The sequence below is a fragment of the Thalassophryne amazonica genome, chromosome 16, assembly GCF_902500255.1.
Source record: "Thalassophryne amazonica chromosome 16, fThaAma1.1, whole genome shotgun sequence".
Classification (NCBI taxonomy): Eukaryota; Metazoa; Chordata; class Actinopteri; order Batrachoidiformes; family Batrachoididae; genus Thalassophryne; species Thalassophryne amazonica.
The window spans coordinates 10,363,471-10,376,379 of record NC_047118.1 but is presented as its reverse complement, the minus strand read 5'-3'; the positions used below and the strand labels follow the sequence as shown (position 1 = coordinate 10,376,379).

At 38.4% G+C, this 12,909-nt stretch overlaps 1 protein-coding gene across 1 annotated transcript in view; it reads left to right on the top strand.

The window, feature by feature from the left end:
• The window catches only part of rab5c (RAB5C, member RAS oncogene family), a 29,957-nt gene that overhangs the window by 11,808 nt on the left and 5,240 nt on the right, over nucleotides 1–12,909 (top strand). Inside the window, exon 2 of the mRNA XM_034190211.1 lies at nucleotides 7,215–7,553. Coding sequence (XP_034046102.1) covers nucleotides 7,388–7,553 — 166 coding nt within the window. The 5' untranslated portion in view covers nucleotides 7,215–7,387. The remainder of the gene's footprint in view (nucleotides 1–7,214; nucleotides 7,554–12,909) is intronic.

The window sequence follows — 12,909 nt, the reverse complement described above, 5'->3', positions numbered from 1 at the left end:
TGTCATTTTGTCAGACTAGCATGGTGTCAGCTGAAAAGTTATGCATACATCTGCAATTCAAGAGAACTTCTGAAAACCGTTTGAGGCTCAGTTTGAACTATTTGTTTTAAAGTATAACCTTCAGTGTAGACCTGCACAGCAGAAAAGTATGGTGGTGGTACACTGTTAAATAAGTCTGTTCTTAATAAATATGTTGGTGCCTCATCTCATCACATGCAGAAGATTATCCAAAGCTTAGCAGTGAAAGGGCTGAGGAAAAGCCTAATCAACCAAATTCTGTGGATTATGTGCTGATACTGACAATGTATATTGTGGTTCTGCTTTATCATTCGGCAAAACTGAGACTATCCCAAATTTTACTGGACTCAGCAGTAAAATGTCTTCTGTATTCTTCACTTCCTGTGTTAAACTGATTTGTTTCCTGTCCTTTGACCATGCAGAAACTGTCCTTACGTTTGTCACCCAACTGAAGGGGAGAGAGAGGAAAGAATAGTTGGAAATTACTTAATCTTGCAGTGTGAAATGGTTCTTACTGTAAAAAGTAACTACGCTACTTGCTTGGCCACCACCCTGTCCAGCTTTAATTCAAGGGGATTTAAAACACGCAAGTTGCCCATAAGGGCAAAGGACACAACTGTAGGTTGATTTTTGGTTGTCAGTCCATTTTATTTTAAACCTTTTAACGCCCATCTGTTTTCAGCTTGTGCACAAAAGTTGGACCTACCTAAGTGCCAAAGGTCATAAAAATAACATCTTACACCTCACAGGATTGCAATATGCCTCATTTTAAAGTACAGGTCTTCTAGTTTCTTGTGATATCCACCTTAACACTTTAACTATTACACAAATCAAACAATGGCAGCTTAAATTTGAATTTTTTTTTTTTTTTCCCCTCTCGAAAATAAAAAACCTATGTATTCATATCATTGGTTGAGTTTACATTATACTATGCATTTGAAATTCACAACACTTGTTATTCTTGATGTTAACAAGTGTGACAAGTTTTATGTCTTTGGCACAAAGTATGTTGATACTGTAGGTGTTTTTATATGAAATGGCTCCATTCGGCACAAGTGTGCCAAATCTTGCCAAATGTGCCAACTTTGATACATGCATTTTACCACTCATTTCATCATAAAAAAATGGTTTTTAATCATTCAGATAGCTATAAAAATAATCTAGACTTTTTTTTTCAGACTGGTTTTCAGTCAGATCGCTGTGCGCTCACCGATAACAATAGTCTGTATTCATCCACTTTACGCACGCTATTTACATGTCTACAGAGTGAAGAACCCCCAAGACCCGCCTATCGATGGAACCCTCTGCTTATTGGTTATAGGCTGGTGTCAATCATCTTGACGTAGACCGTAATATGAGGTGATGTCACACGAGAAAACAAGGAGAGAGCATGTGCATTGCCGTTTAACGACAGGAGCGTTTGTTTTACTCAAAGGGGTGGAGAAGTCTACTCTTTTCACGTAGACTTAAGAGGATTGCGGTGGCTTGGAGTTAATAATCAAACAAACACGCATATACCAAGAAGATGGCGGCCATGTATGGACAAGAGCCTCTTTTTCATTCCAGAAAGGACATAAAGACTTTTTTCGATTGTTTTAACAGAAGAAAAACATGTTTTGAAGGATTATATCTGCACAGGGAGCATTTGTATGGAAGAAAGGATTAGACATCGTGATTCTACAGGATCTAACAAGTGTTTTGACACCATATGAGTGAAAAGGATGCAGTACAGAGATTCTACACCTCATTAGATGCAAGTAAAATGTTTTTTTTCTATGCGGTAATCCTCACACAAACTTGTTTGTTGTATTTTGTGGGATGTTTGTGTCATATTTTGAGTGATATGATCGTTTTCTTGAGAAAGAGATGAAAAGAAGGATGTATGGTGAGCAGGTATTGGGAAAGATTTAGACCAAACTTATAACTCGTGAACTAAATAAAAATGCATATATCCCGCCGGTGGTATAGGGTAGGCTGCAAGAGGTTGATTTCTCAAATGAATAAACTATCAAGACCTTGCTGGACATTTGATCAGCTTTTGTCAACATCTAGCGGGGGATGTGAGTATGTCAGGATTTTCTACTACAAACACTCTGTACAACCAGTTCAGTAAAAAGGGCATTTATAAAATGTCAGAAATGCATGATTTCTTTGACCTTCCAGTATTAATGTATAAAAGTTTTGATTTTGAGAGTTTTACAGTTCTTGAATTTTTAAAATATGAATGTTTGCCAGAAAGATGGAAAAGCACAACTTCCATCCATTTTCTTCCTCTTTATCCGGAGTCGGTTTGCGGGGGCAGCAGCTCAAGCAAAGCCGCCCAGGCGTTCCCAAGCCAGCCGAGAGATGTAGTCCCTCCAGCGTGTCCTGGGTCTTCCCCGGGGCCTCCTCCCAATGGGATGTGCCTGGAACACCTCTCCAGTGAGGCATCCAGCGGGCATCCGGAAAAGATGCCCGAGCCACCTCAGCTGGCTCCTTTCGACGTGGAGGAGCAGCGGCTCGTCCCGAGGACCTTCCGGGAGGAAAAGCACAACTTATTGTGAGAAAAACATCACATTGTAGTCAAACTATGTTAAATCACCAAAGAATCTGCCAAAATCGCTCAAAGATTTGTAACTCTTTGTGGGACCATTGAGATTCATGAGTAATGTTTAGAACACTAATATTTTTGTTTATGTCCTCTTAATTAGTGAGATACACTCGAAGAAAGTTCTAGCTCATTAGCACACCCTTACACATTTACATGCCCGTATCTCAGAAACTATAGCAGCTAGAGAACTGGGTTTGGTGTCATTTTGAAGCTGTTTTCAACATCTACAATTATCTATCAAAAATTTTTTTTTTTTTTTTTTTTAATAGCATCAAATGGTAAATGGACCGCATTTATATAGCGTTTTTCTATCTGAATCAGGTTGTCAAAGCGCATTTATACTGATGCAGACACACTGGCACACCAATATCAGGGTGCTGCATGCAAGGTGCTCACTACACACTGGGAGCAACTTGGGGATTCAGGACCTTGCCCAAGGGCCCTTAGTGATTTTTTTTTTTTTTCTCCCCCCCCCCCCCCAGTCAGGCTGGGGTTTGAACCGAGAATCCTCAGGTCTCGAGCCCAATGCTTAACCACTAGACCATCGCTTCCCCGTCAAGCAGAAGAAAGTTGCTACAAACTGAATTCTTCAATGTTAGGCTTCACTTTCCATTAGAAATCTCTCTTGGGCCATTCCTCTGGATACTGAGGAAAGGCCATTAGAATTCCCCAAGAAGGACTTCTCACGGAAAAATGCAAAGTTGAAAGTAAATGTAGCCAGTGAGCAAAAGTAGTTCATATAATGCAGGGCTGGTATGATTATTATTATTATTTTTTTTAATCAGCTGATAAATCATGATTTTAAAAAGCTAATTTTTTTTATAGCCCTGATATAATGTTATGAATGGCAATTTCAAGTGAACATAGTGCATGTATTTGCTCATAGGTCAGAGGCTGTCAGACTACTCATCACAAACATTTCAGGGAATGTTGTTGAGACACAGCTAACTTTTACAGGAATTTGAAGTATACATTTTTCAAAATGTTTTTCTGGTTGGTGCTATGAAAAACAAGTTGAGCTTAAAAAGAGCCCTCTGCCTTCTACATCTTCTGAGATGAGGGCATTTAAACTTGCAATGGTGCACTAAGTAGCTGAAACATCATTGGAATGTCACCAATTCAGAGACATACGCAAAATTAGAGTTCTGGGCATAACTCATGAATCTCAGTCATCCCACAAAGATTTACACAATTCCGAGAGATTCTGCCAAGTCTTTTGTTAATTTGACATGTAATGCAATACACAATATCTCTAAAATTAGAAAGGTCTTGTCTCAGAGTGATGCTGAAAAACTAATTCATGCATTTATTTCCTCTAGGCTGGACTATTGTAATTCATTATCAGGTTGTCCTAAAAGTTCCCTGAAAAGCCTTCAGTTAATTCAAAATGCTGCAGCTAGAGTACTGACAGGGACTAGAAGGAGAGAGCATATCTCACCCATATTGGCCTCTCTTCATTGGCTTCCTGTTAATTCTAGAATAGAATTTAAAATTCTTCTTCTTACTTATAAGGTTTTGAATAATCAGGTCCCATTTTATCTTAGGGACCTCATAGTACCATATCACCCCAATAGAGCGCTTCGCTCTCAGACTGCAGGCTTACTTGTAGTTCCTAGGGTTTGTAAGAGTAGAATGGGAGGCAGAGCCTTCAGCTTTCAGGCTCCTCTCCTGTGGAACCAGCTCCCAATTCGGATCAGGGAGACAGACACCCTCTCTACTTTTAAGATTAGGCTTAAAACGTTCCTTTTTGCTAAAGCTTATAGTTAGGGCTGGATCAGGTGACCCTGAACCATCCCTTAGTTATGCTGCTATAGACTTAGACTGCTGGGGGGTTCCCATGATGCACTGAGTGTTTCTTTCTCCTTTTGCTCTGTATGCACCACTCTGCATTTAATCATTAGTGATTGATCTCTGCTCCCCTCCACAGCATGTCTTTTTCCTGGTTCTCTCCCTCAGCCCCAACCAGTCCCAGCAGAACACTGCCCCTCCCTGAGCCTGGTTCTGCTGGAGGTTTCTTCCTGTTAAAAGGGAGTTTTTCCTTCCCACTGTCGCCAAGTGCTTGCTCACAGGGGGTCGTTTTGACCGTTGGGGTTTTTACGTAATTATTGTATGGCCTTGCCTTACAATATAAAGCGCCTTGGGGCAACTGTTTGTTGTGATTTGGCGCTATATAAATAAAATTGATTGATTGAATTGATTGATAATGACCCATTAACTCTTTTGGAATTACAGCCATATTTTTTACACCATGTCTCCATTTTCAAACGCCAAAGTGATGACAGGAAGTACATATGAGGATTTTTGTTAATACAGATTATTTTACAGTCAGTTTTCTTTAAAAAGTCAGATTATGCATACATAAACATCTACAAGTTACTGAATATGTTTGGGACTTCATTTACCCCAAGCATTAAGAAATATAAAGAGTATGGTATTGTATGATAAATCTGTCTAGAGTACTCTGTTCTCAAAGCGAGTGACTGTGCCAGGAGGAGACCCCTCAACAACTGTGATGGATTTATTATTGGAGCATTTACATCAGATCGAAATGCTGTTCATTTATATCTAGTTTTATTGCTTATAAAGCTTCCATTCATATTTTGTGTGAATTCAGAAGACATTTGGGTGAAGGAAACAACTTTTTTTGTGTGTGCATGTGTGTGTATTCATGTCAAGAAAATATGAAAGCAGAGAAGATGGTGTAAAATATCACTATGATTGTGTTATGATAAAAGCTCCAAATATTGCACAGACATTGTGATACATGCATGTAGAGCTAAGGTGGCTGTCATGCCATTCCAAAATATCTTGAAAGTGCTCTATTACTATTACTGTATGTCATATAAGCACATATGAAGTGTCATTTTTATGTATTCTTCCATTCAAACCATAGTTACATTGATAAAATACACAACAAATGGTGTGATGTCTTTCTAATGGTTTAGTACAGGATTGCTATAAACCAACTATGCCAAAAATAAATAAATGAATAAATGCCCTTTTATACAGGATGCTCTTTCTCACTTAACATGGCGAAAGGGTATGGGTGGTCTTGAACCAGGAGACTTCTCTTTTTGTAGCAAATACAGGATGCTTGGACACCCCACTGCTGAATCTGATTTATTTTGGAAGTGTTTTTTTTTTTTTTTTTTTTTTAAGTTGAAAGTCTACACTACAAGCACACATTATTTCACTTTAACCCGAGGTACATTTACAAAAACTATTTCATTGTCTAAATACTTATGGACCTGATTCTTGCAGGCAACTTTTCTTCAGTGCCTCCTTCAACTAATGAGGGCAGTTTTTGGAATTGGGGCATGTGGAGTGTGAACATTGTCATTTGCATCAACACCAAAATAGTGGCCATGTTGGATTTTGAAAGTGATGAACAAAATGCATATTTCACAAAATATGTGGTTCCAATCATTCAAGCATCACAAGGAATGCTTCAGACCCAACACATCGTTTCAGCCCTTTCTTAAAAAAATCCTGGTGGGTTATGTTTCTATGACGACTGTAAATGGCTAACAATTGGCATATAATGTACAGTGCATTAGAAGCACTCACTGTCAGCAAGAATATAGCATCTGTCAGGTCTGCTATGACAGATGAGTTGTTTTTGTCTCTGTTGTGACAAAGTTTGCGTGAAAACCTTGGACTGGTATTCTGTTTTTAGCTTTTTGTGCAGTGCGTTGGTATTCCTTTCTGTGACAGCATCTGTTATTGTTATTATTATTATTATTATTTTTTTTTTTTAACTGAATGACAAAGTCTAAGTCGACTGTAGAGATGGGAATGCACTTCTCTGAAAAGTTCAGGTATTTTCAACTTTAAAAACATTGGGTGGCTACACACAAAAGGAGATGCTGGGTGTGGTAATTTTTTTCTGGAAATGGCTGCACTCCATTCTCATTTAGAGCAATTGGAAAAAAGTGCTATATTAAGTGACTCATCAGATGAACAATGCAGATAGGATGCATTGAAATTAAATTGGAATTCAGGTTGGTTTGGAGACAGTCAGAAAAAACTGAGACCGCCTTGGTCAGCTTCAAATTTAATTTAATTTAATGCATTTTTGAGGGCCACTTTGTGTTGCTAACCAAGGAATGGAATAACATGTGACATGGCCTTTAAAAGAGGAAAACAAAAAAAGTCCCCCCTATGCTGGTTAAATTGCAGCGTAGAGGATCTCGATTACAGCATAGGGACCCCCTATGCTTAACTGCGCTGGCGAGAACCCTGAAGTGTTCTCCTTTACTGAACATTGCTCAATGCTAAACTCTTACATTGTGCCCCAACCCTGATGTGATGCATGTTCCCGTTTCCATAGCTTTAATCAGATTAAAGTAGAACTTCCTGATGATAACCTTCCTCCTGCAAAAGCTAGAAACGATTTCTTACCGACCATAGTGGTACTTTATTTTGTTGTTGACGAGATTATTCTTGAATTGGGGGATTTAATTGTTCGCAACTACCAAGAGGAGCAACGAACATATCCACTGTAGTGTTTGTTTATTTATTTATTAATTTTTAAATGAAATATAATTGACTGATGGTGGGGGGGACTAAGTTGTAATTGAAAGTCAACATTCTGTTTGTTTTTCAGCTTCCCCCTGGTGAGGTCGGTTCTTCTGGCTTGTGTCCTTGCCTCACCTGAAGATTCCCTGACTCGGCTTCACCAAACCAAGCACCAGTGTCAAGAAGAATTCCACCCTCTGTTCGTGGATTGTTTGCTTTCCCCTTCCCCCCTCCCTTTCTGTCACTTCTCAACACTGCACTATGGCAGGGCGAGGTGGACCTGCACGGCCCAACGGCACTACAGCAAGCAACAAGATCTGCCAGTTTAAGCTAGTGCTTTTGGGGGAATCCGCTGTTGGAAAGTCCAGCTTGGTGTTACGCTTCGTAAAGGGTCAGTTCCACGAGTACCAGGAGAGCACGATCGGAGGTAAGGCTTTGTGTGTTTACCCAAAGAGTCTTTTTTCATATAGCCCCCCCCCCCCCCCCCCCCCCCCCAAAAAAAACAAGTTTATGTTAGGCAGTCAAGAGTATGTAATCATTTGCACGATAGCTGCACCATGAGTTTGCTGTGATCAGCTTCACTTGAAGAATGATTTGAGGAAATTGTTAGATCGGTAGTTTTCAGAATACAGTCAAGGAAATTGTGTAAGACTTGTCATGGAAATTATTTATTTATTTATTTTGCGTAGTCATTAATTTTCATACAAAAATGGCATTTGGGTGACTGTACCTCTCTTATGAGTAAGTTTTCCAGAAATCTAAATGTTTATGGATGACTAGCTAATAGACATTCAATGGCAAAACTGCTCATTCATTCTGCCCCTGACCTTGGCTCTGAATGAATCTGGGGAAAAGCGGTAGAGTGAAAATAAGTTAATTATGAGACACAGTTTGCACAATGTTCCCCTGTACTAGGAAGAAACTATTTTCTGGACAATAAGTCAGACTTCTTTAAAATTTGTTTGCCTGGTCCTGGTAAATTACAATTTAATAAAATTAAATTTAAAAATTCCTCCAAACTGAACTATCATCTATGGACACAAGATCACACAGTCTTCATGCATGATAAGCTCCTCCTGTATACTGATCTGAATGAGGGACTGTCTATTTCATACTCCAAAGCAGAGGTTGGTTGCAATGCACTAGTAAACTTTATGCTGTCCGCCGTAAAAGATGAGTGAATCAGGAGGACATGCTCGGTCTTAAAGAACAAGTTACTCACTCACTCATCTTCAACCGCTTACTCCAGTTAAGGGTCATGGGGTGGGGGTGGGCGCACCCTGGACAGGATGCCAGTTTGTCATAGGGGAACATATAGACAAACACATTCACACTCACCTGAACACCTATGGACACTGCAGAGAACAAGTGAAGTTAATAAATCATGGTCTCATACTGAAAGACCACACTGTTGAATAAAAAGAGGGAATAATCTTCATACTACTCAGCACGCCGCATGTTTGCCGTTTGTGGGTCAGCCGGGGGATGGCTAGGCTAAGTTAAGACTAAAATTAGTGTTTTTGAAAATGTAAAATTAAAATGAAAACGTTTAGCTCCTTCATGATGTTTCCGTCTGTTCAGTGGTGATGAGAAGCAGTTTATTATTCAGTTCTTTGTATCTCATACAATAAAATTAACAAACCTGTTAGCTTCTACTCACAAATGTAGTGCTTAAATAATGTGCCAGTTAAACTACTTTTGCTTTTGTTCTGTTAACTAGTAGCATCATGTTTCAAAATAATAACCTCTTTGTCTGCATTTAAAAGTGCCCTTGTACAACACCTTAAGAACATATGTAACTGTTTTTGATTTAGTTTGTCCATAACAATTCATTTTATTAATTTTGTATGGTAGTACTAATGGGAACGTGTTAGAGAGCTTTGTGTGTGTGGTATAATTGGTTGTTGGTGTGTGCATGTAGTTTTGTTTAGTTGTATTGTTGCCTTTATTTGTATATTTTGCTGTGTATGTACTGTTGCGTGTCTTGCCCATTGGATGGCTTGTTGTTATTATTGAGGACCCCCTTGAAAATGGGATTATAAATCTCAAGGGGTTTATCCTTTCAAGATAAATAAATAAAATAAATATGACTTATAAACTGAAGAAACTTAAAATGTTTTTGTTTGGTCCACCCTCATATATATATATATATATATATATATATATATATATATATATATATATATATATATATATATATATATAATTGTTTGTGCCATTTCAAATACAAAAAGTAAATCAGGCTTCTCAGTATAAAAATTTCTAAAGTTATGGGCAATTCTACGGTAATGGAATTGCAGTCTGAGCTAATCTGTCATGGTTAGATGCCATATGTCCAGATTTTGCTGCGGTTGTAATTCCGTTACCATAGAATTGCCCTTATCTTCCTTAGACTCAAACTGAAATTAAATCTCTACAACGTGATATAAATTAATTAAAAATATAAAAGCTAAGATGATGGGCTGCATAAGTAATAGGCCCCTTTGGTATAATACCTGTAAACATTTCCAGTTTTCTTCAGACAGGTCAGGGGATGGATACATGAACATTTCCAAGTCACTGAATATGTCTTGAACTTTTTTTAATCATCATTTATCACTTATATCATGTTGTAGAGATTTACTTTCAGTTTGAGTCCAAGGAAGATAATTTTAGTATTTGAAATGCACTAAACAAATTAAAATTCGTGAAATACCAAGGGGCTGAATACTTTTGCAAGCCACTGTATTTCCGTGTGAAAATAAGGTCATGACATGGCAACTTCAGTACTAACTGTAAAGAAGCAGAACAAGTCTCTTTGCCAATGTAGAGGGTTTAATCTCATCTGTTGTCAAAACCTGTGCAAGGGGAGCGGCAGAACCAGTTTTTAGCAGCTGATCACGACTTGGCATGAGTCACCAGACTCCTCACACATGGCAAACAAATATGTACGACATTGCTACAGTGAATCTCACCGAGTTCATTCTGATTATTAAATCATAACACTTGAGTTTATTTTATTTAGGCCATTTACTGTGCAGCAAAGCAGCGTGCTCACTTCAGAGAGGAAGGAATTGGACAACAATGGAGAGTTCCTGGATCTGATGCGCATCATCTGTTTAAAAAAAAAAAAAAAAAATGCAATAATATAATACACTTGTTTTTTGGGGGGGTGGAGTTGTGGTTAATCTTGGCTGAAGCCCACACAGTTGTTTTTTTTTTTTGAGAAAAAAAAATAGTTTTTCATTCATCTCAAAAATTAAAGGAGTTAACTCGGAGCCAGATGCTCATTATTCACATCGCGTTAAGCCCCAAAAAATGAAGTAAAGTCCCACCTCCCCCTTATACTGTCATACTGAATATCAGTAGCTTAATGGTGAAACTGATGCCAAAGTGAAGGAAAACTTTTGTGGGATTATGGGAAAAGATTTAAAAGGAATGGTGATTTGCGAGAACAGCACAGTCTGATAGCATTTTCCTCTTTTCAAGTGCTGCTGGTAGTAAAGTTAAATAACATCTCATAATTCAAGTTGATAGCAGTGCGTCGCAATAAAAGCATGTCGATGCAAAAGCAGGCCCAGCTTCATAACAGAACATTTATTGTGAAATTCAGCTTCATTGTTCCATGTCATTGTTGTAATTTGACAGCACAGAGCCCACTTGCGCTAAAAGTCCATTGTTTGCTAAATAAAAGGTCAGCAGTGAACCCCTGAGGTGAACACAGATTTTCTTGTTTGGATCAAGTTTCAGTAAGTTATTGAGTTGAATGAAGTCGTCTATGCTGTGTGTGGGGGAAAAATTGAAGTTAGATGTGTTCAGGGGTGGGTCCGTGGTGGTGGTGGGGGTGCTTTGTGTATTTTTTTTTTCCTTTCTATATGTTTAAGCCATTCATATTTTATATTCAATTTGACATTCACATTTGCCTTAATTTAAAAAGCCATCATTTAATGTAGTCATGTTGAGAGATATATAAAAATAAAACCCCTCTTATACATCCTGGAGTGGTGTACACATGCGAGCAGATGCTGCTTTTACAGTTCATATAGCCACAGCTTCAGAGTTGTTTTCTGACTGATGTACATAGATAAGCGCCACCTACTGGCATGGACAGTTTACACATGCTGAGAACGTACATGCAAGATGGCCATCTGCTGCTGTTGTTCCAGTGTGAATATCAATTTTTTGGGACATTGGGTCCTGGAAGGCCTCAAACTCAGATGATCAGTCTCCGCTCGTCAACCAGAGTCTCCCAGGTCTGTTTTGTGCTTTGAGTCCTCCCACTGGTCTCATGTCTGTGATTCTCACAATACATTACTGTTAAGGAATAATTAGAAATGGGTAAAATGAGAACTACATCTTCATTTAATTTATTTGTAGGTTTTCTTTCTGCCCAAATCGACACTTCCTGAATATGGTGCAGCAAGCACCAAATTTGGCACAAATACTTCTTAGACGTTAATCTTTTGAAAAAACAGAGTGTCCACTTTAATATTCAATAGGTAGCCAGGCAGGGGTCAATTGAAGTATTAAACAGGGGTCAGAATATTCAAATCATATTGAAAGGTATTCCATGTTATTTGTCTATTATACAGATTTCACCCCATAACTCCATAGAATTCAGTCATAGATGGTCCAAACTATACCTTTTTGGTATCTTTATGATCAGACGAATAATGTGGTATTGTTTTCAATATGATTGGCATATTTTTGAATTTTGACCCCTGTGTAATTCTTCAATTGACCCCTACCTGGCTGCCTACTGAAAAGACAAGTGGATGCTCTGCTTTTTTTATTATTATTTCTAAGGAGTATTTGTGCCAAATTTAGTGCTTGCGTCACCATTTGATATATTTTTCCAGTTATCTGCTGCACAAATAGTTGAGACATGCCTCTGTGTCCTGAGCAACAGTGATCCTTTGACTTGCTATTGACATGAGTAATATCTCATAAAACAGCAGTGTTGTCCTAAAGGTGTTATGTGATTTGCATGAAGAACCCATAGTCTCCAAAGAATACTGGAGCCCCCTTCATCCATGTCTCTTTTGAGCACAGCCAACAGTAGAAACTTCATGCCATGGGTTAGTTTTGTGGTCTGACCTCAGAACAGCTGGGAAAAACTTTTTGCAGATTTACATATTCACTGCTTGGGCAAGCCCTAACGAGTTCATTAAATGGTAAATGGACTGAATTTTTGGTACGCTTTTCCATTCAGTTGGGGATTAATAATCTTTTGCTTTGTGATTATTCCTGTCTGACATGGTATTGAACAGAGAACCATCCGACCACAAGCACCACGCTCTGACCTTTTAAGCCAATATACAAAGATTTCAGCAATCTTATAAACTCACTGCAACCTACACTGTGCAACATGGATGTATTTAACTTTGATAAGGCTCCAAATTGGATGCTTGCAGACCGCGAAGCCACACAGAATCACAGGATGAAACGTCATCACCTCACCAGACAGCGAGACAACAGAAGGAGCAGCTTGTATTTACTGACATGTCACACAATCTGATGAAAATAGAGACGATAAAGCTCAATTATAAGAGCAGATTGAACAGACTATATGGTTCTGGTGAGGGTGACCGCTTTTATTAGCTGCTTAGAGACTTATGCCATGATCACTTTTTTTTTTTTTTTTTAAATGAACGGACAGATCTGCTCATTGGCTTCACTTTTTTGCTGTGGGCCAAGCAGAATTATGTTTGATAGTGTTTTTTTTTTTTTTTTTTTTTAAATAAACAGTTGGTTAAAAACGACTCAATACACACTCACACCTTCAACTGCTTATCCAAGATCAG